Here is a 26,438-nt window from a genome sequence, read left to right on the forward strand (position 1 = left end):
AAACTTGTGTATGTTCAGTTGCCGAAAGGATCATATTCTTTTTCAGCTTGCATTACTTATGATAGCTTTCAAACGGAATATTTTTTTATCCTAATTTCAATTTCCTGAATAAAAACCCAATTTTTTTCTCTTGTTCTTTTTTCCCTTTTCTGCATAGTATGAGATTTTTCTTTACCGATAAGTAATACATTTGTAACCATGAAAAATCTTCATTTGAGCATCACTTGTCATTGGTTTTTCAGATCCTAGCAAGCCACTTTTTATCTGTCTGCTTCCTTCTGCTCAACACTTCTGCTTTCTTTTCCTCTGTGTCAGTCTCTGCAATGAAGCTGTATACAGCCAAACTAATTGATGATGTTTTATTTTTAAATATTTTTTCTCTAAAAATTTAATCTCCTCTTATGAGACAGGATATTTACATGCTCATCCTCTATAAAAGTGGATGAGTTAGCGGAATAAATAATCCTACACGTTTATGGGAGAACAGACAACCCCACCCCCATGCTGTCAGCGTAGAGCGAGATGGATTCTGTTGATAATTTGTGTGGTGCAGTGGCTGGCAAGATACAGTAGCAAGGATAAAACACTAGGTACTGCACTTGGCAAAATTTGGGGGTCTCTTCAGCTGCGAATGGCTCAGCGTAATTGTTAGTGAAGCCTCCCCTGCTGAAATGATGCATCAGAGCATCACAGGCTGAACGGTTGTGATGGCTGAACTTGCTCCTGCTGCTCGCGAACCAGATATACTGTAAATGCAAACAGTAGGTGCTCCCCTTATCTCTAATTAAAGCATGGATGCAAGTTTGACTATTCAGCTGCAGTATCAGCTTACTCAAAGAGCTAACTTGGGGTTGAAAAGCAGGTATTTGTGCTTGATACATATTCTTAATACCTCTGCTCTTCTGCTCAGCAGAAAGGACAGCTTAAGGGTGAAAAAATGTACAGTGGTGAATCTCTCTTTTTCTATTTCTTTTTTTTTTTTTTTCTTTTTTAATTATGAAAAACTGTGATAGTTTCTACTGTTCACTTCAGAGTAAAGACGAAAATTGCCTGGAAATCCTAAGGAAAAGTGGCCTTCCCTAAGAGGTATTTTCTTATTCTTCTGAGGAGCTGCAATGTGACTGATTCTGTCCTGCTTGTGTTTTAAAATACAAGATCAATTATGATAATAAGGATTACATGTGATGGTTATCTGGATTCTTAAGAAAACAGTGGTGAGGGAGGATATAGGGAAGGGCAAGATTGTCATTTGAGAGGATGTTTGTATATGGCCTGTAGCTAAAAGTCTTTATGTGTAATATTCTTCAATATTCTGTGTGTTGCTCCATAAAGACATTAACAGCTTCTTGGAGAGCTCAGATGTTCAAATTGGGCACTCTAATGTCCAAACTTGCCTTTCAACAGTCTGCTCAGGTGTATAAGATGCTGGGTAGATATTCTAATTCAGGCCCTTACTTTGATCTTCGTTAGCAACAATACCCATTGCAAGAGCCAGTATGCCAGTGTGTAGCCTCCACCATGATCTTCCATTAGATGTCAGTCAAGTCTTTGCTTGTGGATGTTTTTTGGGTTTGGGTTTTTTTTTGTCCTTCAAGAGGGTGAGAACATGTGGCCTTGCTTAGCTTAAATAACTGGTTAATTTTTCAGATCTAGTTCATCACAAGCTCAAGTTCTTCACCTGAACAATCTTTCTAGGGACATCTGTTCAAGTAGCTTTTTCTAATCTTAGGCAATAATTTAACTTTTTAAACACAGAAACCCTGATTATGCTGTTTTAGAGGAAGAACTCTTACCTTCTAAATCATATTTCCTCTCGTGGTTGATTTTCCTTATTTTTAAAAATGTTGTGGGGTTTGGTTTTTTTTCGGATTAGACTTGGTTTTTATTCTTTTGCACTTCAATTGCATCATGGATTAAATGCACATCTCCTGTTTGTGCAGACAATATCTGCTTATATCAAGAACAAAAATTTTAAAATTATATACTGTAATCAGCAATGTTTCTTAATAAGCTACACAACGATATGATTGCTTGATTCCTGAGAAGTGCCTCACAAAGGTGAGTTAAGTTTTATGGAGCGAGATGAATTTCTCACTTGCTCCCTCCCCGGTCTCCCAAAACTGATATTCAGAAATAAATCTTTTAGGAGAAGAATTTAATTATCTTGCATTTCCCACATCATTGGCTCTAATTAACTGACTATTCTTTGGATTCTTTCCCTCATTTGGGAAGTTTGAATGGACTCTTTAGATACAATGGTTTTAGAAAGAAACTTCAGAATGCAGCTTGTCAGAAGACTACAGCTCTGTACAGCGTGATTAGGTTCACTTACTGGCTTGACCCAGCGCATTTATTCTGCTTAGCTGAAGTCATGAAAATCCTAGATACTGTACTTATTTGCATTTGTTTGAACCGTCCTTTTGGTAAAAGAAAATATTTTATTGTGGCAGTTTGGCTTCTCTTTATTCCCTAGAAATATAGTCCATGTTATGTTTTTGTTCAAAGTTAATTGTGTGATAGCAGGATATATTTTTTTTATTATTATTTTAGAATAGTTTTGGGAGGGAGAAGTGAAGGGAAGCCACAGCTTAGAAAAGGATCCAGAGCCAAGAGAGTTAAATTGTGCCTCTTTCTAAGATGTGAAATTGCTTGAAAGTACTCCCTTCTAGGGCACAACCTTGGTGTGCTTGCTGGTGCTGTTTTGACAGATTTTCAATTACTGTATCATGGGTACATTTTATGGAAGGGAAGTTTTTCTTTCTGAGGAACAGAAATGAAATCATACTTGCTTCTTTTGGAACTAATGTGTACTATGTATCCATATATTCATGGCTACTGAATTACCCTGCTTCTATTAGTTTTTCTTTCTGTTCCTGGAGTCCCTCAACAAAATAAGAGGACAGATTCAGACTATTTTGATTCCTCCAGCGTAAAAAGAAGGCTTCTATCAGCTGGCCACCATCTGAATCCATGTAAAACCTGAGAATTTTGATGGGATGATAGATTTTTACCGAAGATAGCTTAAAACAGAATAAAATCCCAAAGGTTCTGTGCTTTAAAAGACACTGTGAATTTAGGGATTACATACACTCTGTGTAAAATTGTCTTTCCTGCTGTCTGTACTCATAGCACCAACATGGCTGTCATTGGAAGAAAGCGGAGGGGAAAAACATTTCTTTTTTTTTTTTTCCTTATTCGTTTTTGCAAGTAGCATCGCATCCCTGTATTCGTCCCATCACTTTCTGTCTTCATTTTTTATACAGTAACAAGAAAAAGAGGAAGAACTGTATATAAAAGTGTGCTGTTAAGTCCTGAAAAATGTTTGAGCGAGGTGGGCTGAATGCAGGGCCTGAAACTGCCTTGAAAATTGTCTTTAAAAACTGACTTTGTATCCAGCTGAGAATGGAACAAATACATCGCCGAGCATGAGAAAAAGAAGCTGGGATAACACAGCTACTTTACTACTTGAACAAAGAAAAATAAACTGTTCCAATACAGCAGCTCAAATCGTGGTTGCTTTCCTTAATAGCATGGCTTCAGTAAGGTTTAATTTAGGACTAGTTGCACTAAGCCATGGAAAAATGGAGGGCCAGGAAGGGGTGTTTTTCTGTATTATTTTGATGGTTACAAAATAATATGGGAATTTTCAGATCATGGAGTTCATAATTTGGTTTGTTTGATGTGGTTTCTGTAGGTGTCAAGACTTCTTGAAATACTGGACTGACAATGCTTAACCAAAGCTAGTGACAGCCTGACTGCGTTTGCATTTCTGGCATGTTTTTGCAGACTTTTCTTGGTTTAGTGGAAAACTGTAAAGGTCAGTAGCTTGCTTTATGTCCATACAGTAACTTCAGGGTTCACAACCGTGCTCCTAACCAGAAAGGGTGTTACAAGGGTATTACTCTAATGAGAAAGATTAGGAACAAATTGGAATATTTTAATGTTTCATATTTACTTAGTGCAGATTCAACAGTGAGTGTAGCCCCAGAAGCAAAGAATGGCATAATAGAGGGACTTGAACAGCTGTTTTTCTTTTATAGGTGATCTCTGTAGAAGGAGGTAAGAAATATTGTCAGGGCTTCTTTGGGAAGCTTGGAAAAGCTGATAAATTCATCAGTCCTTTTTATGCAGCTCTACTGGAGGATTTAAATCTTCATGTCTTCAATTTATTAAATTATTATGAGAAAGTCATTCTATTGTTATCAAATTCATTTTTCTTATGCAAGTTTCTATGCTATTTTTGTTATAGAAGGGTATTATCTCACTGATAACATTGCCAGTGGGAAGGAGGGCTTGGACTGGTTCACGTAAATGGAAAATATATGGAGAAAATCGCAAAGAAGTCGTCTGTGCCTATAACTGACATTTCTTAGAAAATGAGGTCTCTTACGCCTTCTATTATAGTCTCAAGAGACACTTCACTTAGTCCATTAATCTATCTGAAAAGCTTTACTACCTGAGTTCACCAAATAAATCTATTCCAAGGCCTACAAAATTTCCAAGTCCAAAAATAATCTGTTGATGGGCTGCTTTGAAAAGTTTGACACTGTCAGGGAGTCTTTTTGAAAATCAGACTAGGAGAATTCGGTAACAATAGCCTAGCATTAGCTCCATATGATGTATTCATTTAAACAAATACAGGCACATTATTATAGTCCTTCCTGTTGTCTGCTATTTTGATAGGCGGTATAGAATTAATGTAAGAGACATAAACGTGTGTGTGTGGAGAGAGAGAGATTTCATGTTTTGGAACCTAAGTTTGTGATGAGCTGCTTCTTGCTGAATGATGTGAATGCTTCTCTTGATGACTATTACACCAGCTTTAACAAAATAAAAATATTTATTTTAAATTTAAACTGAAATTGTCCCTGACATTTGCAAGTTAAAATTCAGTCATTAATCTAGAAAACCTGGAAGATATTGTGAATTTGTTTATAAGAAATTAGTAAAGTAGAAATTTAATACGTTTATATTAGGTAGGACATGGGTACTTTTAATTTAAAATAAGGTGTTATGTATAGTCTCTAACTGGAGTCACATATCTGTTTCTATTCCGTTGTGCATAGCAAGGTGATTTTTTTTTTTTCTTTAGGGCTTATTTGAAAGGGAGCTGAAAAATTACGAGTTCATTGAGTTCGTGAAACAGTTCCTCCCATGGTTATATCTGTGCCTGCTGTGAGTAAGGGCTTCCCTACCTACGGAGCCTAGTCATGTCCTCCAGAACAGGCAGTGTTCCTCTCCCGTTTGTCATCTCTCTGTAAGATCCTTCCTGTCCTTAGCGCAGTTTTGTTCAGTGGTGGACCTCCCAGAGCAGGTGATGCTGCAAAGAAGGGATAACCAGCAAAGGGGACAGGACTTCAGGGGGACAGTGCTCCTTGGGAAAGAGCTTGTCCTGCAGCTCACCACAGAGCTGCAGCAGCTGTACAGCCATGTGAGAACTTTCCTCAAGGCAGAGAAATTTATTGCCGCCTGTCATCCATACTGCTACAGTTAGGCTGTTTGGCGCTGGTAGATTCGCTGTAGGGACTACTGTCATAGAGATATGCACTGCTGTTTTAAGGCTGTTTCCCCCAACTTTTTACTGATCTGGGTATTGTACAGTTGTGTTTGAGACAGTGGTGAGAATCATCTACTTGCTCCTTGGCTGAACCGTACCCCCTAAACGGCTGATTCCGGATGGTATGGCAAGGACCTGTTGCGAGCTGTGGCAGGTTCACTGAAGTGGCTTACTGAGGGCAGGATTCACAGTGCATTGCTCTTCAGAAATTCGTACTTTCTGCCATAAGGATCAGAGGTTTTGTTCCCAAGACCAGAAAAGTCTTGGATAGCGCTGCAGTTCCTTTGTTGTTTTGGACTTCCCCCTGCCTCAGTTTTCCTCTCCCTCCTAAGTTTACACAGTGTTTTGCCGGATGCTTGGAATTGTTGGTGTATACAAGCAAGGTGTTAGCAGGTTTAGTGATTCTTGTGAAAAGCCAGAGAGGAAAATTTTTTTTAATGCTTCTAATAAATGCTGCTGTTCCAGGAGGTTTTGGATTAAGGATGCTGATGCATCTCTGAGGATGGAGCACCAAGAGGCTAAGGAACGAGTTGGAAAGTAGGCCTGATAAATATGATTAAAGAGTAGGTTGAAAAAGTATTTCAATAGCAACAAAGTTGCTTAAATATGTGTTTTATTTACACGCAAAGAAACATTACATAATAACAGGTCTGTATTGGAAATTTAGTACAAATTATTAAATACAATAATGTACCAGAAATTCATAATAAGAAAATACTAAGAAGTTTGCAGTGAGCAGACGGGTTAACTGTACATATGAAATAACAAAAATTCATGACATCACTGGTACTAACCTTTGTGAGTATTTGGTATGCACCACACAGAGTCTCACCTATCAAGTTCCACTTGTTCAATCAGAGGAACTGCCAAGCAACTTCAGATGTTGTTTGCAGTAAGAATTAAAGGAAAAAAAGGGACAGTGAAGATGGTTTTACACATAAAACTTCTCTTCCTTGAATCACTTTAGACTTCTCAAGGGGCACCAAGAATTCAGATTTAAGAGCCTCTTGGATAGGAGATTGTAGATGCACAGCATGGATTGTAATCCACTGATGATAAACTACGGTGTGAACAATGTGTGTACCTTGGTAACTTTAGTAAATGTCAGAATATTTTCAGAGGAAAGCTAATGTTTGTTAACTATGTTTTCAATATGGAGGAGCTGTAATGGAGATAACATAATCCAAAATTTTTTACAAATACTGTGCTTCTGCATTCTTCTGTACTTATGCTGATGAGACCACAAACATGATGGCATCACAGCAATATTCTCTGGCTTGGATGGTGGTTGTGAATAAACGAGCTTCTAATTCATAGCAGTGGAAGTTACATGAGTCTTCTCATTTTCTGTTGACTCTATTAGCAAGTTTGGGGGGGTGGGGGGAAAAGGGGACTTCAAAGAAGTCATTGATTTGCAGGTATTCTCCTGCTAGGTGAGATTTTAGTAGGTATTTGTAGAGAAGAGGCTGGGGAAGTGTAGAAGTGCCATGGTCTAAATCAGACTAAATCATCTAAATACCCCTAGTTAGTACAGCTAGATTGTGGTGCACCACCGAAGGGGGACCTCCTACCAGAGTGAGCCTCTTGGCAATTTGACCCTCAGCTCTGATTCAGTGTCTTAAGCATGTACTTCAGTCTCTGTCTGCTCATCAAAACACCTAAGTGTATGCTTAAATTTGTGCGTGCAGCTTTGGGATCTAGGACGTTTAGTAAAACCTTGCTGGTGTCAGTGAAGCAATTCTGTGCACGTAGAATAAGGCTGACCAAGCTGTGGTTCAGATGCGTGCGATTCTAGAGAAATTCAAGTGCTGCCCCACGCTGACACTGTCTCGTGACACACCACCAGGTTTCTGGTGAGGACTTCTAGGCCCTCTTGAGTACAACCAAAGGGCTGCTGGTCTGGCTTTGGTATGAGGCATTTAGCTCTTAGAGAGAGAGAGAAGATGTGGGAAGAGTCCCACTTCTCTATCACCATCAGATGTACCCCTGCAGGCCACAGTCTCATGCTGATGGTTAATGAGATTGTTCTCTGCTTATGAAGGTATCAGGGTCTCACGGAGCACAGAAAAGGAGTGGATTTGCACCAGGTTAGCATTTCACTATACGGCTGGCTGAGAGCAGACTTTGAACCGGTATTTAAAGCTACAACAATCTCTCCAAACCCTCGGAGGTTAACAAGTAATTTCAAACTAGGCCTGTCTCACTTGGCCTCCCCCTTCTCCTCTGGAAGGGCAGCAGTCAGTTAAGAATTAACATGTAGCAATGTGACTTTTCTTTCACAGTCAGGCTTTTGCTGTACCATTTCCATCAATTTTGGCTTCCACATTATTCAGCTGTGCAGCAGACAACTCTTTTGTTATGTGCCAATTAACCCAGCTTGATAAATAGTGATTATGCATAATTTATACAGAATAATATTCTTGTTTTTCCTTGTAAATAAGGCACTGGCTTAGCTGAGCGTACTGCTCTGTGAATTACTGTCAGGTGTGATCGTGAAGGTCCGGGAGGCTGGTAGCAAGAAGAACTCTTTGGACTGTAAGGCAGATCGAAATGATACTAAGAATGAAACTAGATGGGGGCGTGCTTTTGTTTTTGTAAGGGCAGTTGGGATTTTGGTTTTGCCGTTCTGTAGTTTACTCTTTCAATGTATTGAATAGGCCTCTCGATTCTAGTCCAGCTCTCACTGAAGTCCATGGGAGCTTCTCCAATGAAGTTGATAGGTACTTGATTTGGACCCCTAAGGAACATCTTCAAATTATTTCCCTGGCTGCTGAAGCCACGTTTTCACAGCTATTCTGTTTCCTTTTCTGCGTTAACTGATCTGAAGTCTCTCAGACTGATAAGCTGACAGCAGTGGGACACGAGGAGTGGGTGAGAATTGCATAGCACCACGAACCTTGAGTAAACAGGGGGAGGAGATACCTGAATGTGAAATCCAGTCCACTGGTCCGAGATGTACTGACAGTGGCAGCACTTGCTGGAATGCTATTGCAGACCCTCCGGGAAAGTGGAAGGGACCGTTGCTTTGGGTAAGCTGGGCTGTCTGTCAGCCAGAACCATGCTCTGCATACATACAGCCAACTGGAAACCCTCCAGAGCTGGAGGCTGCTTTCACAGCTGCTCTTTTGGCAATTGCATCCCCTTTCTCCTTGGACAACCTTAATCCTGGCCTTTACCTCATGGTGAATTTTACCCAGTTCAGTGATTCCAGGTGTGTTTGCCATTTTGCCTCTTCTATCTCATCCTCTGTAATGTATCCCCACAGGCCTATAAATGGCACCACCTCAGCAGACTCAGCTCATCTTTCATCGCACTGCCAGAGCTTTGTTTTGATTTATTGCCTTTCACCACAGTGGCCCAGAATGAAGTCAACTTCTGAAATCACTTAGGGAAGGATCTGCTGAACAAGCATACATTTAATAATATGCCTCCGCCTTTTTGCTTCCTCAATACTGGGTTCCAATGAAATAAGAAATTCCTTCAGAGTATCAGAGTGCTGGAGATCGCTGCTGCTGATTTGCAGCTCTGAAGCGCAGCATTGCCTTTAACTGCTGCGCTTGGATTCAGCCTTACGTTCTGCCTAACATCCTCAACTGTGAAATGCTGCCGTTTTCTGATGGGTGTGACGTACTTATTTCTTTTCTTCATACCACAAAGCACTTGCTTTCCTGTTAGCCTGTTGTTTAAAGTATCGACAAAATATGTGAGATAGATCGTCTCTGAAGATGGTAACAGTAGCTACTTGGATAGTCCCTGGTCTGCCACATCTTGTTCAATTCACATTAAAAACACTTCTTCAAACATGTCTCTTTGTTCCTAGGCAGAGTGCTTAATGGCTTGTGGAACTTGAATAAAATTATAGAAACGTTCATGATTTTATGTTAAACTGTTAAATATTACTATGTGTTTGTTAGAATATGCGTATTAATAGAGTGTATTGGCTGCCTGTAAGTAAATGCCTGCTAAATTTCCTTGTGTTTTATAACTGAATAACTTGTGAAAGAGTAGGGAGTTTTGTATTTTTCTTCTGACGAACATTTTTAGAAAGTTGTTTCAGAAAATAGGAGATACAGTTACAATCCAAAGCGATCACAGCATGCTGGCATAAAATACTAGATTAAAATGAAAAGCATTTCAAAGGGTGCAACAGATGGAAACAAATTATTTAACTCAAATGTGTGTGTTGTTGTTTAACCCCAGCCAGCAACTCAGCCCCATGCAGCCACTCATTCAATCCCCCCGAGCGGGATGGGGGAGGCAATTGCAAGAGTAAACGTGAGAAAACTCATGGGTTGAGATAAAGACAGTTTAACAGGTAAAGCAAAAGCCATGTGCACAAGCAGAGCAAAATAATGGATTCATTCACTGCTTCCCATCGGCAGGCAGGTGTTCAGCCATCCCCGGGACAGCAGGGCTCTGTCACATGTAACAGTGACTTGGGAAGACAAACACCATAGCTCCGAATGTCCCCCTCTTCCTTCTTCTTTTATATGCTGAGCATGACATCATATGGTTTGGAATATCCCTTTGGTCAGTTGGGGTCAGCTGTCCCGGCTGTGTCCCCTCCCAATGTCTTGTGCACCCCCAGCCTGCCCAGTGGTGGGGCAGAGTGAGGAGCAGAAAGGGCCTTGGCTCTGTGTGAGCACTGCCCAGCAATAACGAGAACATCCCTGGGTTATCAGCGCTGTTTCCAGCACAAATCCATAACACAACCCCCTACTGGCTACTGTGAAGGAAATTAACCCAGCCAAAACCAGCACAGTCTGTGACATCTCTGTGTTGCATGCACGCTGTCCCTCTCCGTGTTTCTGCGGAGATTAGTCGTGAAACAGGAGATGGAGTCTTGGATGTGAAGAACACAAATGTTCATTGATTGCTGTGAATATATTTAGACTGTTCTGGGGAAAATGTTGCCAGGTCCTCTGGCTCCCTCACACAGGTGTTAGCTCGTCTTCCACCCTGCGGGGCAAAAGGAGTGCGTGGTTATGTGTATGGGATAGACTAAGACTTTTCTCAAAGGGCAAGAGCTCAATGAACTCCTTTACATTCACATGTTAAGTCTCTAACGCTCTCTAAACTTGAGTCCAGTGCCTGAACTCTTAAACATCCAGGATTGGAGTTGCCAATCAGGAGCAGAGTGTTGGTATTGCACGTGTTGCTGTGTTGGCAAGGCATCGATTATCCTGGAGAAACTGAGCAGAAGCATCTCTTCATCAGAGCACGGAAGGCAGATACCGATGCCTTTTCATTTCTCTCCAGCAGTGAGTTTAACTGTCTATGAAGAGAAGCCTCTTGCTGCTTCTCCTACAAGTATCTCCTTTGGTGTTAGGATCAGCATAGGCAGTGATTGGAGGAGCTCACGAATAACATAAATCCACAGCATTTAAGTCAGAGTTCTGCAACAGTGTTACAAAGTCTTCTTTCTAAGAGCTTTTCATTTTAAACTGCATGGTACATGTTTGATGTCTTCCCTTTAAAACTAAACAGAATTATCCCTTGTGAGCAGCTTGTAGGGGTGGTGGGATCAGGATGGAAAGTGGTCTGTTAACCAGAAGATCGTGGATTGCCAGGAGCGGTTTAAAAATAAAAAACTTGGCTATGATTTGTGATGCCTGATCAGAGAGCTTGGATTCCATCTTGTAAAGGCACAAGCAAGGTAACGTAGTATTCTGATCAGTACATCCTTAAGTATAGTCCTCAAATACCTAACATTTTTTTTAAATCATCTTCAAAAAAATCACTTGATTTGTATGGCACCTATATATCTCCTCTCACCTTTAATCCATTTTAAGCTTTAAACCCCTGTTTTGCTTCCCTCAAACTCCAATATATTATACATCAAATTGAGCCATGATAATCTGATTCATAGCCTTTAAAAGGAATGTTCTCATAGAACTCAGAATCCATGGTGTTTTAAAAAGTCAGTGTGTAATAGTGATCCCAGTTAAACAAAATCCTTTTGTAGTTTGGACCTACTGATAAGAGGCTTACACTTTTTCTGGAAACTGGGTGGATTGATTTCTGGGTTTCTTCCACCGTCAGAAATGTGTTGTAAATGCAGAGATTCTGAATGTCAAGTGAGTTGCTTTTTTTTCTTTTTTTAGTGAAGAGTGAAACATGCGTTATAATTTGGTAGGCTTGGAGGACAAGACACTCCTTTTGTGCTTGAGTCTCATCAAGGTTCTACAAAATATTTTATTTTTTTTAGCTTTGTGGTCAGTAACCTGAGAACAGAGGCAGTTCAGACTCTGCATAATCTTAGGTTTGGAAGCAGCTTGGGAACTAAACAGTAAGTGAGCAGGTAATAGCAGCACAAGTAGCATAACTAGTTCCAAGCTGCTCAGGCCACCTGCAGTACATTCTCTGACTAGGTGAAGAACACCTTTCAGAAAGCTAAGCACAGCTTTCTCAGGGCAGTCAGGATCATGTTCAGCCTGACTTTCTGTCTGTCTTACAGTTTGGTGCTCAAGGATGTCCTCGTTATTGACATTTTTAATATATTAGCTAGTTTTCTAAAATACCAAAGCTTTCATTTGCATATACATCAAATTGGCAGTTTGTGGGCAGAGAGATTTTGGTCCTGGTTTACCTTTATCTGAGTAGTTACACTAATGGACGAAGTACATCAAACCTGAATGAACTTCAGCTGCCTTCCTCTGAGTGCTTTCTGAAACTGCACCTCTCATCAGCCTTTCTGTATAAAAGGATCCGACGTTGGATAATGCACTTTCTCATGAGCAGTCATTGCAGGTCTCGACAGGCACCTCTTGGCCTCATGGTGTGCATGAGACTCTGTGCTGCTGGTGTTCCTGCTATCACTGCTTGCAGCCTAAGTGGTCTAATTTTATTGTTGCAAGCTGGCGTTTTTCATACACTCATAAAATTCACACAAATGTTTCTGTGTGAAGAGAAGATCCAGCACGCAGCAAATTCATGTACATTGTTAGGTTTTTATTTGGCTGTAGTAGTATATATAAAGGCCAAAATGTGTAAAGTTTAATGAGTCGAGTGATGTATGTCATAAATAATTGGGTATACTGAAGGAAACCAAGGTTGTAGTAATGTATTTGTACAGCACCCAGCACCCAGGAGCTGTCATTGTGATCAGGGTTCCGAAGTCATCCTCAAAAGCCAGTAAGAAATAAAGACTCATTTAATAATGCGCAGTGGAGTTGTGATAGGGTGACAGAAGTCATCTGGAATGGGATCCTGACCAGGGTGTGTTTGGGGATGCTTGGATCTGGACATTTGTTTTGGATTGCTTTCCAGTAAATGGTTTGTGAAATATGAATGGATTAATCCTTATGCCTTTCACTTGCAATTTAATAATACCCCCCCTGCCAATGCCTTAATGTACTTTTAAAATTTTATTTGCTCTTCTAGAAAGAAATGCAAACTGAAGGACGTGTATATGTTTGAAGAAGGCAGTAGAGAGAACAAAGTGAGCCAAGTAGTTCTTTATAAAAAGAACTAGGTAAACCACACTGCAGTTATATCTCTGAGAAAACCGTTGCCATGAATGAAGTAACAAGAGTAAATCATAATTCTGTTTTGTGCTCTGCTGTGAGGTTTTTGGCTTGGTTTGGTTTTGGGTTTGTTTTGGGAGGATTTTTTTATGTCTGTAAGGGCGCATCCTTTGTTAGGTAGGATGAGAAGTGATGTTATAGCCAGTATCTCAGGAGGATTTATATCCTGTTCCAAGTTGAAACTTCCTTGGTTCTCTCCCACCCCAGTGGTGAATGAAGAATATTCACTATTAATTATTTCAGAAATTACTGTTCTCAGAAATGCTTCTTTTATCAGCTGAATTTTAAACAAGTCAGTGGAATATTTTCTTCCTGATGGAATTCAGTGTCTTAACAATTTGAATGTAAAATTTAGTTTTATTTGCCATAGGTAAATGCAGTTCATTGCATTTATAGTTTTTAATATGATGAGTTTGTCTTGAAAGGAAGCTCCCAAGTCCGATTGCCTGGAGCCCTCCGGAAGTAGCTCATTCTGCATTTGGGGGCACTGCTGTGCTGATCTCCTCAGGGCTCAAGGTAGAGAGAGTGTGCCTTTTCGTTCAATGCATTAACATGAAAGGGAAAGAAAGCAGTAAAGGCATTGTCAGTCTCTCTAAGAGCCTGTATGCTTACTGTATGAAGTGATGTTATGATAACCCGTGCATTATTACAGCAAGGAAGTCATAGGGTGGAGCCTTAGATAGAAAATAGCAGCTGCTCTGAGATACGCTGCATGTTACTCCATTATAAAGTAGTCCCATCAGTCTGTTGGCAGGCTGGCAGTGAGAATTGTCTGGAATCCAAAACAATTGGCAGAAGAAAGTGGAGGGAATAAAATTATTTCACAACTGAAGGAAACACAGAACACAAACCCAAGGAACTGGTATGAGCAATGCACGGTAATGTCAGTTGTGATCGTGCTCCTACAGCGCCTTTCGTCCCAGAGAGCTGTATGCTTGTCAGTAAGGCAGGCCTTGCAGTGCCCCTTTGACATAGGTTAATTTTGTCAGACCTACTTTATAAGAAATTGATACGAACAAAGGGGAAATTGCTTGTCCATACAAACAGTAGTGAAGAAGGAATAGTGTCTGAGGTGCTGTAACCTCCAGCCCCTGACTCCAAAACTACCGGGCTGTTACACCCCTGGGCAGAAGTGCACTGTGTGTCATGCTTGGGAGGATCGTGCCAACTTCTACAAGTCAGTCGTTAATGATACCGTCTGGTAGAAATGGTGTATTAAGACCTATCCTTTAACATATTTCTTTTGTTGGCTTTATGCATCTCTCGTTTAAACAAGCAAAATCCGAACATGCTTGTAAGTGTTCCTGGTAATGCTTCAGTTGTTCATAGTAAGAACTGGAAGTAAAAAAAAAAAAAAAAGTAAAAAAGAAAAAAAAAGGTGTCAGCGAAGTTTTGACTTTCGCTTCCAGGCAATAGACAGTAGAAATGTCAGACTCTATACAACCTTGCTGTGTCAGGAATACTCACAGTCACTAAAAGGTAGAAGAACTAAATACCATTAGAAAGCAAAAAAAAAAAAAATTTAAAAAAGACACAGAACATCTAATAACTAGTGTAAAATGGGGCATCTGTTGAGATTCTGGCCTGGAGCCTTCCTGGGGTCTCAGTGAAAAAAAAAAAAAAATCACATCTGGTTAATCTTAGCAAGTTTCTGTGGTGGGGGCTGATTTGACTGGAGGGAGGATGGAACTAGTGAAACAGAAGGCTGGGCTTCATTGAGTTACGCTGACGTTTAGGATGGCTCAGCTGCTATTCAGTACAGAAGCAAAGGGGTTTATTTATGATTTTTGTTTATTTGGGTTCCCTTTTTGTTGTTGTTGGTTTTTTGTTTGGTTGGTTTTTGGTTTGGGGTTTTTTTTGAACAAATTCTGCTTACCACTGTGATCGCTCTGGCTCTGAGCATTTTCCTTCCTTGGCAGGAAACACCAGTCTGTCATGACCTGAAAGTTCCTTATCTTCTCTTGACATGCTTGAGAATTCACAGGCTTCTGTCATAGCATCGCTTCCTCTCCCGAAAATGATGGCATGTGGCAGCTGACTTACTCTGAGAACAAGCCCAGAGTTAAGTCTCTGTTAATATTCACCTTGCACCTAATGCCAAAATAGTGGCTTCTTATGATCCCCTGTTGGGTAACTGTGCCTCAGGACCTCTGTCCCTTGTTTGTGGAGGTTGCAGCTCTTTCAGATCAGCTTATAAAGTGACTTGGTTATGTGCTGTCCTTGGAAACAGATGCACATCCACAGTATTAATAACTATAATTAAAAGCGGTTTCATAAAGGCGTAGCTCAGCAGAAAAAATTGCTTTTTTTAAAAAAGAATGAAGTTGCATCAGGATTTGTGCAAATCACTTCTTTAACAGCCAAAGTATGTGTTTAACCATCTGCATTTTTAAAATAGGGGAAAACAAACATAAATCTACTGTGATTAATTAAGGAAAAATACCAAAATTCTTACTCAAACATGAGGATTGTTCTGATTATCAATAGAAAGTAGTTTGTAAGAAGAGCTTAAAGCTAAGGTTTAGTTAGCCTTTTTTTTTTTTAATTTTGCGTATGGCTTAGTGATATTTGAATAATTATAAAGTAATTAAACTGAATGTAATTGCGCTTGGTTTTTGGAAAACAGGTAACAATATGGCTATGGGTTCATGGATGTTCAGTAGGTTCATCTGATCAGGTAGGAGATTAGGTCACAAACTAACTGAAAGACCTAATGCTATGAAATTGTAACAAAATTGTGAGTTCAAAAATACAAATGGACATTGAGGACCAAGATAATTGGCGTTTTAGCTTCCCCTTATAAATACAAAGGTTTATTTGCCTTTTAAATGGGCCAGTAAAATTGAATTGGCACCCTGCGGTGCATGCAGAATAGATAGTCGAGAAGAATAAGCTATAAGAAAGAAGCAGAGGAGCTTAAGAGACGAAGATTTTTCAAGACTAATAGCAGACAGTCTTGTAAATGTGTTAAATCTTAAAGATCTGTAATGAATACAAACCTGAATCAGGGGAAATAAGACTGGGCAGGGAGGTACACTTGTTAGAAGATATTGCTGGTGATCCCCCAGGATTTTTACGAAAAAAGTTGTAAATATCTGAAAGGCCAAGTCAGAAGCTCTCACCTGCACTGGGGTGCTCCATGCAAGCAGCATCTCTGTGTTGGCTGTTAGGTGTTGTTGGAGAAGGTCCTGCTTACGGTCAGGTTGTTCAGAGAGACTGATTTTTTTTCTCAGATTACTCACAAATGAAGAATGTGTTCTTTGCATAAACGAGCATAATCTGCTATGGAAATAGATACACCTTAATTCAGTATTTTAAACTATCCATGCAAGACAGAATTTTGTCCAAAGGACAGAGACCTTGAACCATTTTCAAAAGCTGCCTAGGTGCTGTATCTCTAAGAACAAGCAGGAGCACAACCGGACCAATTCTGAGCTGGTTCCAGCGCAATGCAGAGGAGCTGGTCCATGCTGGAGCCAGCCACTGTCAGTTACCTTTAGCACGGCGCTCGTTCTCTCTACTGACTCTGTGGGATGTAGGAACTAGCAGTCCTAATAAGAGCTAATCTGTATTCTTCATTATAGTCCTACACTTAGATGGTGCGGTAGACTTTCTGAGCCTCCTTGTGACTCTTCTTTTCAGATACTGTGTCACTGTAAATCTGAGAGATTTCAGTGGAGTCACAGTTCAGAGACTTATACCTTATACCTGATAAGAAATAACAGGTCAACTCAGGATGATTTGAAATAATCTGGGTTTTTAGGGTCTGGAGATATTTGAGAGTATTTTTTGTTTGCATTGCAAGAAGGGATCTTTCCTGGAATACTTGCTCTTCTCTGCTTTCTTCGCAGTACAGAATCTACATAAAAAAAAACTAGTAAACTCGGCCGTTAATAAATATATAAAAGAAGCCTGACTCAGTGTATGTGAGGACATCAGCTCTGCTAGCCCCACTTCAGTGATTATTCCCATGGAGTTAGAGGGCTTATACTCCATTGGAATTATTTGCAGACTGCCAGACTTTCTAATGTAGTCTTTATTTTCCACTTTTTTTCACCTGTAAGTTAATACCTTTTATTTGTTACTTCAGCACGTAATTTTTTTTGGTAGCTTTTCTACTTTATATCCTGCTGGTATATAGTTTAACAAAATGCCTTTTGAAACAGTGTATTTAATTACACAGTCATGCCTCTGGGAATAAATTCTTGCTGTATTACAATTTCTTTTATATCTTTTCTTTACTGTGGTTGAGAACTTCCACAAACTTTTCTTTCAGAAATCACTACTTATTCCTTGTCTGTGCCTCATGTGTGTCTCTGTTTTATCTACACCAGCTGTTATTTGCTGCTGGTATCCATGACTGGTCATGTCCTGTTACAGTGGCTTAAACACTTAAATTACTTAATAGCATTTCTATTTTTCATTTGGATCTGCAGGAAGAAAATCTCATTTTCACACCTGACTACCTGTTTGAGGTGTTATCCATGATGCTGTGTCAATGAGCTGATATTGTGGAGACCCTTTTTAAAATTAACAGGCTTTAGTGATTCTGAATGGTAGCGTTTATGGTAGGAAATGTTTCATGATGGTACTTCGGAAGTAATGATGCTGTATATTTCTGTGTAGAAGTCGTGTCTTCCTTACTGGTAATTACTTCCCCTTGCTTTGTGCGAAGTTAAATATGCAGCATTTTGGCAAAAGTGGTTAATGGGCCTAGTTGAAAATTGTTGTTAAGTCCAGTTCTTGACAAGCAAAATTGCTAATGTTGAATTAACACTTTTCTGGGAAACTTATTTTCGTTACAAATGGGACTTACTCATCTCAGTCCAGAAATGTTTTGATTTATAAGTGCTGCTATGCTGTAGTGTATTTCAGTTGTACAGTCTTTATTATGGAGCAGAGGCCCAGCATCTGACATCTCAGGCTCGCTCACTATGTCTGATGCAGTCTCCCTCCATGGAAAGAACCCAAGGTCACAAGAAGTTTGCTCTGTACCTACAGAGTTCAACAGCAAAGAAACTTTTCCCTGCAACTCCCATGAAGTTGATCATGTTTATAAATTGAAATACTTTATTTTTGTCCAAAATAGTCATTGTTCAAGCTCTGTAAAGTATGGGAGATGAAGTGTTTTGCCAGAGGCGTACATGTGACACAAAACACCTTTGACTGCATTTTGATAATTTTCTGGTACTAGTTGAGTTCCTCAGGACACCAGGATGATTAATAACTAAAGGCTTCCAGGTTAAAGGATGTCAGCTCTTGTCCCATGAAGCCACAATATGTGTTCCTGATTTGTGTTACCATTAGTGAGCCGTATGCTTTCCAAATGGCTTCTGAAAGATTTTAACACTCACTTAAGAAGCCACCATAATTTCCCACTGAAAAAGCCCACACCCAGATTTCATGCAGAGATGTCAGATTTGTGGACTGTAAAAGAATAAAACATCCAGATTTCTTTGAATCAGACATGAATCAAGGTGGGATACCAGGAAAAACTACATCTTTTGACATGTTTTGACTTTTAGGCAGACCTGACATCTGTTACATAGCTGTTAACAGATCTCTTGAGGTGCTACTCAAGGGAGGCAAGGTTTTTTACAGACAAGCAATGTAATCCTGTGTTTGTTTTTAAAGAATATAAAGAGATTAGTGGATTATGACGATATAGCAGGACAAACGGCAATCAAAAATGTGCTCAGCCCAATTTAATTGCGACAAAGTTGGTAAAACTCAGAGCTACGCTGAAGTTAGTCTGTATTATCTCAGGAGTTCGTTCCATCTGCTGCATGGTACAGAATAATTTCAGGATTGCTTATAAGGCTTACTTCAAATATACTTTGAAAGTTTCTTTGTGTTCATTATATGTCAGATTTTAACGCCTCTCTCTGTCTTTGTTAGTCTGTTCACAGTTTTCCAGAGGAGTTTATGCCATCTTTGGATTCTATGACCAGATGTCAATGAACACACTGACGTCATTTTGTGGAGCCCTTCACACATCCTTCGTCACGCCCAGCTTCCCAACAGATGCAGATGTACAGTTTGTCATCCAGATGCGGCCAGCATTAAAAGGAGCCATCTTGAGTCTCCTGTCTCACTATAAGTGGGAAAAGTTTGTGTACCTCTATGACACAGAACGGGGTAAGCACTATCATTTTAGAGTGATTTTGCTATTTCACAGCTTGCTATAGGTATTACCAGAATCAGTATGTGCAGCCCATCCCAATTTTCTTCTGGATGCAGGTTGCACATTCTGATGGTCCTAGAAAATAAGTTTGTTCCGAAGAAACTAAAATGAATGGATAAATGAAAAGAAGGCATCTTCATATTACTGATCATTTGTAAAGAGATTGTCTGGAGGATAGTGTTAGCAGTGTAAGCATTCAATTTGGAATACCTGGTTTCCATGGAACTGCAGACTCAACACTTTCCAGGGTTTTTGAGTCCTTGCAAGATAAATAAAATCAGCACTATGAAGTAGGCTGTTAAGCAAGACCTTTCATTGTGTGTGACATTGCAAATCCCACACCACTTTACGTAAACGTGCATTTCCCCTGTCACTGGACAAAGGCAATCCGTGCTAGGATTCACTCTGGAGATGTCTAGGCATCAGTAACAGTCTAAGAATATGATGCATAAGATGCTTTAGGGCTCTGCTGGAGAAAAGATGCTCTAGATATGTCACATGGATATCCAGAGATGAATTTAGATACATGACAGGAATGACCAGAGATATGTTTTGCTAAATGAAAACATATTAAAAACAGTATTTTCGCGCTTAAGCCAGTTGTTAACTGAGAAGCACCAAAGGTAGCAAATCCTGTCAAGAAGATATCTGAGCATCAGAAACCATTTTCTGTGAGAAATCTTGCATGTTTCTGTGGAACAGCTATTGCCACAAGCTCTTGAGTCTACAGAATTTGCTTGGTTACAGATTTCACCTGGATAGCATTTTTTGCATCAGATAGATGTGCCGCTGTCCTTCTCACCAGCTTTATGATTAACAACTCCAAGACCTTCTTCAGATCAAAGGGGTCTGGATAGGGCCAAAGAAGCTTAGATTCCATTCCCAGCTCCCATCACAAAGTTCTAATACCCTAGGCTACTGCATATTGATAAAGATCAAGTCTTCAGTGGCTGTGCTTTTCACACTGAAGATTAATAGCATCACCCAACTAAGGACATACCGTATATTGAAAGTAAGTAATTTTTAATGTGATTTTAGGTGAACGCCAAGAGTTCAGGATTTTCTGAGTGATTTGGAGGTGTTAAATATTTCTAGCGTTGGAAAACGCTAGCTCTGAGGTCAAGTAGGGAAGTATGGAGAAGTTAAGTTTTTAAATCTTTTAAAACTACTACCCAAACATCCATATTTCTGTTTTAGTCCACTTTTAATGAAAGCTTCTGTGAATATGCCATTTGTCTGAGTAAGAAAGGTTTGATGTGCCCAAATGTGATAAGCTTACAGCATGTGATTAAGTAAAATGTCATATGTTCCAGGACTGGAAACTTAACCGTGATTAAGGCCAATAAAGTTTGCTTTGGAAAGAGATGCATCAGTCATCCAAGATCATGTCGAATAAGAAATTTGGCATTTCAGACTGGAAAAATCATCCAAAACAGTGGGAATTTCACTAGAGCTTGTCTAGATGATACTACTATCAGACTGAGATAGTAACGAAAGTCATGAGGGAAGCCTTGCAGAATCAGATTTGCATTTTTCACAGTTCTGTGTGTACAGTCTTTAGGTAGACACAGTCTAATCATGAGCTTATGATGGTGACTAATCCCTTTGGAGCAGTTTAGGTTGTGTCTAGGCTTCGTTTTGCCTTGTTCATACTAAAATTTTAATCACAGGTTAAAACACAGCTCTTGCTGGCAAAATTAGCCCCAGGAATCTGACTTTACTTCTGTTGCCTTCTGCTCCTTGGGTTGACTTCTCATTCGCATCCTGCTCACAATCTTACAATTACTAATCAAAATCATGTTGTGAAGCTACTGTGGCTCACGTGCATGTTATGCTAGCCATATGTTATGTCATATAGTCAAACCAAGTGTCAAGAGTGTGAAATCTGAATTAGGTGGCAGTGCAGGTGACGGTAAGATTATAAAACGTAGCTCAGGGTTAGGAGATGAACAACAGCCATGTCTTTAGGATGGAGGAGGCATCGTTACATATAGGTAGCTTGATGATGGGCTTTGAGTTGTTTGGAGTAAACTTACCACATCTTATCTTTCCCTCCTATACATATATCCTCGTTGCTGTTGTTTGATAACATATTTGCCATCTGCTAAAACAGGAACGAAAATGAACAGTTGATTATCTTCAGTTACTGCTGGTTTAGTTAGGTTAAAACAAACTTGGTAGCAGTCTTATCAGACTTATAATTGCTGTATTCTTCCTGCAAGGAAATAAATTAAGAAGATTCATATAGGAGGGAGAGGCAGGGCAATTGTGTACTGAGAAATAGACATCAGATTCCTTTGTTTGATGAGCAGTAATCGTGGATGACAGCACCTGGAACATTTGGCAATTCTGCGAGGCTGCCTAATTTCTTGTGATAGGCCTTCAAATAAAAAAAATCATCCCAAGAGGCTGAACAATAATAATGGTGAATGACTCCTTGTATTGGGTAGTGAATAGGCTTACATGTTCCTATACTGAGATACCATTGGAAATGAAAACACTAGAGCTGTCACAATTTTTAATAATTTCTATCTTAGAGACTTGACTGCTTTGGGGCACAAACACTGTAGAGAGAAGGTGTTAAGCAGTTTACTGTCAGTTCTTGAAATAAACTATCATTTAAGTACTGCCTTTCTATGAAGATTATTATCTCCTTTGTTCTGAGAATGTGAGAAATCATAAAATATTAGACTACTCTTTCTTACGTTAAATATTAGTTATGGACTAAATTGTTCTTGCAAGTAGTTTTACAGTCTTCTGCTGAAGCAAAACACTGCCAAGTATTAAACATGGCATTTACTATTAATAAATACCACAGCATGTTACAGATGCCATACAAAAACTGAATAAACCTTCTTGTGGTTTTATACTGCTTGTTGAACTTTTTCAGCTTCAGCTTAGGCGAATGGAGAATCAGCTTTATAAAATTGTTTTCCTTAAGCAGTGGCTTTTTTTGTTCTTTTCCATCAAATCATATAATCATATGGTTTCCCCCTCAGTGACATTAGGCACAATACTGTGATGTTTGGCTCCTGCAGTGAAGACAAATCTCAAACAGTAGAATAAAGTTAAGATCTACAATTACATGGATAGGTGGTGAAGCTTTTAATCCAGTGAGTTAGGGCGTACATTGTATATATCTATGTTTGTAAGTACATTATTTTCAGTTGCTATGAGATGACTGATTGCAAATTGTGCTCTCAGATGTATATGTATGTGCAGGTGCAAAATTCAGTTTCTTAAAAACTGCTAAAGCACGCAGAAAGAAAAAGAAAATGTGAGAATTATGAATTCCAGCAGCAAGAATTAAGTCTTATCGTTACTTATTTCAGTTGCTGGACTTATTCTTCTGTGAGAAGAATAAGTGAAATTTAGGAGAAATACCAAATTGCATGTTCTTTTCCTAGTACCAGCAGAAAAAACAAATTGTACTTTGCAGAGAGTAATGATGCATTAGGAAATGGCTGCTAAAGGAAGAATGGGCATTGAGCAGTGTGTAGAAGAAACAGTCATATGTTCATTCCATGCCACATGCTTTTTGTTCATGTGAAAGGGAAAGGCAGGGTTGATTTCTGTTTGTATTAACTCACATCAGCAAGTTGACACTGTTGGTTGCTGGGATGCGTGCAAAATAGCTGATTAATTACATGGTGCTAACTGCTCAGTAGGCTTCTCTGCAGTAGAACTAAGGCTAATTAAGATTATGTCAGGATGAAATGAGATGGGGTTACATACAGAAAGCTATTAAGAATTTGGGTAGCACTTGTCAGGAAAGTCACCTTTTGCATCTCATGCTGAGGATTGTATTTCATCAGAAACCTCAGGTTTATTTCCAGTCTACAGGTCTGTTTTTTCCTCTTGCTTTATTTTACTGTAAATCAGGTGTTATTCCACTAGAGTCAGTGAACCGGAGTAACACTAGTATGAATGTGTAGAGAGGTAAGCTTGTGGTTTTCATAGTCACCTTAATGTTGTATGATAGTGTGAAGTACTTCTCATTTATTTATAAAAGTGGTATGGTAGATTGTAATAAAAAGCTTTTGTTTATTTAAATTTCCATAATGTTTCTTAAATAACATTTCAGTTTATTTTTGACTGAGAAACAACTGTTTTGTACAGATTGTTCGCTTTCCATCTGTCAGTACAACACAGGCGTTTTGTCCTAAGTTACTTTGGTTTGTCATACCTACTTGTGCACCAAGACATTGATTTCTGTCATGCAGATCATTTAAACAAAATCACACCAAGTGATTTCTGTGATGTGCATCAAGTTTTCTTCCTCTTCCTTCAGATCGTAGGAGTCATCATAGGACAGGGAAGGGACTTTCTTTGGTAATGCCTACCAAGACAAAGGGAGGTCAGTCTAGACAGAGATACAGATAGATCGGGGTCTTTATGGCATTGTAACCAAATACCTCTCTCAATCTGAAATTCTTCTGTCATATTGTTCTGATTTAGTCTGTCAGTAGGTATCTAGCAAAACCTAAAATGAAGAAGAAAACAAAAGCTTTGGTAAATAGGGTTAATGTGGGCTATTTATTTTTTTTTTTGAATTGGTTAATACTGGCTAGATGAAGGCTGAGGCACGGAAGTGTTCATCTAAGCCCTAGTTATGTGGCTAAGAAGAGTTGAAAATACCTGCTTTAAAAGCAATTACATCTTTAATCCTTACTGCCACAGAAACACAAAACTTTGACCTGAGCATAACGGATGCATAAGAATGCAGAAGGCCTGAAAATACAGCTTCAGAAAATATGACCTGTCCTATTCCTCTTAAATACAAAACCTTGTGGTTTCCTGTTGAATAAAGAAATGCCAGGTAAAGAGCCAGGAAAAAAAAAAAAAAAAAAAAGAGGTACAACTGTAGGCTTCTTGATGATTATGCATAAGGCATCGAATTGCCTTAAATAGGGTTCAGTACAAGGCAATGAGGTCTGATTCACTGCTTCTGCTGAAGACAAAGAATAACTCTTCTGTTTAGTTCTGCTTTTACAAAATGAGGTTAGTTATCTGTTGCTATCAAAGGACAAGACACTTCTGTACTGCTTTCCCCAGAGAATGAGGGATTGGAGCTGATAAAAGAAGCGGTATGTAGTGCCAGGCTCATTATATCTTCCACAAAATTAGATTGATTGATTTTTTTCATTTTTGATGCAATATGAGTTGCAGTAAAAATTACTGGTATGTAGAACATAACGTTTTTTTGCGAAACATCTGGGGTAAGATTGATTTTTGTGGAATCTAAAAAGAATCTGCTTTAGTACTGGTGGATTCCTAGGAATTTGGGAATGTCAGGTTCTGGTGGCCTGAGTCTCCGCTGAAAAGAGCAATGAAAAATGTAATCCAACACGGAATGACTGACTTCTGTCTATAAGCACCTTCCATCAGCAGACAGGTGCAAAAGGACTCCTCCTTCCACACAGCTCATTTGTTAAACTCTATGTTGCCTTTCTGCACGTCAGGAACTTTTATCTTCATTTATAAAGGATCATTCTTCAATAAAGGGGAAAACTGAAACTGGTGGTAGCAGCTACACCAGCATTAGTAAACCCTGAATTCAGCACTGCTGAACAGTCAAATGTCAAAAGAATCAATAGCTGAGCTGTTCATTAACATATTTATTCTCAGAGCAGGGGAGTTACTCCACTAGCTGAAGAACTGCTCTCAATCGGTTGCATAAAGGAAAAAGGATTTAGGGCTGACTTACAGTTTTCTCAGAATTAAACATGGGCTTGTTCCCTTTTAAAATTACAATTCCTGTTTGCTAGCATGTTTCCATCTGTTTAATTCTCCTCAGTTGCACCTATAAGGTTGATGCGATGTATTTGGCATACACTTTACGTTATCTTCTGTAAATATCAGTCTGTGGTGAAGAATAATGGAACATACGAAGCATGTTTGGAAGCTTGTAAAACACCAAAGGTGACAAAACAGGGAAGGCTTACTGCAAACCTTGATTCTTGTGAGTTTTTTGGATCTTTCACAGGAGTCTTTTGGACAGCAGCCCAGGATCGTGGGGATGACACGCAGACAATATCAATTGCTAGCATTTAGGTAGCTATGCAGATGAGCTGTCTTAGTCTCCTTTCCTACTTCTTTATATATGGGGAAATGCACAGCAGGGAATAAAATCTTGGCAAGACCTCCTGAGCTGAGGCTCAGCCTCCATATCTCAGGAACAGGCGTCACAGGTCTGTACATTTGAAGAATCATGTGCCCCAGTAACTGCCATCCAGAAATTCTCTTCTAAGTCATGATCTTGGCAAAAGGCAACTTGCAGCTTGGCCACAAAATGTTGCATCTTTTGCATAGCTTTGCTTGAAAGGATGTGGTGTAGATTCAAGCTTTCAAGCTCTGGTACAGTCAAGAGCGCACACAGTGTAAAGGCCCTTATGGTAGAAAATCCTTTATTTAGATTTAGAGAACAATCGTACTTCATATAGTTATGTGCAATAAGAAAATGATCTGTTTCTTTCACTGTCAGCCTTTTGGGAATGAGTGATTTTGCCATCTTATAATGCCTAAAATTTGTGTTTATATAGAATGGAAAGTCATAGATACTGCTTAGCAATGTTTGTGTGAAATGTAGGTAATTTACCCTGACAAAGGAGGCAAATCTTGACATTCTTATTTAGGGCACATTGCTTCATGGCTTTCAGCAGTATAATGTATGAACTAAGGCTCTATTCAGGAAACATGCCAGAACCTTGACTGAAATATTCCAGTGTTGCTTTACTGTTTGACTTTACTGCCTAAATGTGTTTGGAAATAATCTGAGCCTGAACAGTTAAATCTAGCTTTTGATAATCACTCTTCATTTATTTCCTCTGAAATCTCTAAAGTCTCATACAGAGTCCTTTTATCTTGGTCTCTGTGGTACACAGATACAGAAGAAAGCCCTTTTACTGATCCTTCCCCAAACAAACATTGAGACCCTGTGTGGGAGAATGAATGTTGGCTGGTTTTTGGGTGGACTGAGAGCCTTAAGCATTTTTCTCCTGATCTTTCTCATTAGCTGCTATTTGTTTAGCTTACCCCTGGTAATCACTTAAACCGGTTTTCTAGCTTATGAACAAGAGGAGTGAATCAACTTTGAAAGTCATCCAGCATGAGATGTGTCATACTGGCAAGACTAAGATGCAGCTGAAGACCAACAGCATAGAGTTGGTGG

The 26,438-nt window shown here is 39.3% G+C and overlaps 1 protein-coding gene across 5 annotated transcripts in view; it reads left to right on the plus strand.

The window, feature by feature from the left end:
- The window catches only part of GRIA3 (glutamate ionotropic receptor AMPA type subunit 3), a 153,850-nt gene that overhangs the window by 16,302 nt on the left and 111,110 nt on the right, over positions 1-26,438 (plus strand). For all 5 annotated transcript variants that reach the window (XM_086470459.1, XM_086470458.1, XM_086470462.1 and 2 more), the window contains exon 3: positions 18,982-19,221. In XM_086470459.1, the coding sequence (XP_086326585.1) occupies positions 18,982-19,221 (240 nt within the window). The remainder of the gene's footprint in view (positions 1-18,981; positions 19,222-26,438) is intronic.

The sequence above is a fragment of the Leptosomus discolor genome, chromosome 9 (assembly GCF_034619465.1).
Source record: "Leptosomus discolor isolate bLepDis1 chromosome 9, bLepDis1.hap2, whole genome shotgun sequence".
Lineage (NCBI taxonomy): Eukaryota > Metazoa > Chordata > Aves > Leptosomiformes > Leptosomidae > Leptosomus > Leptosomus discolor.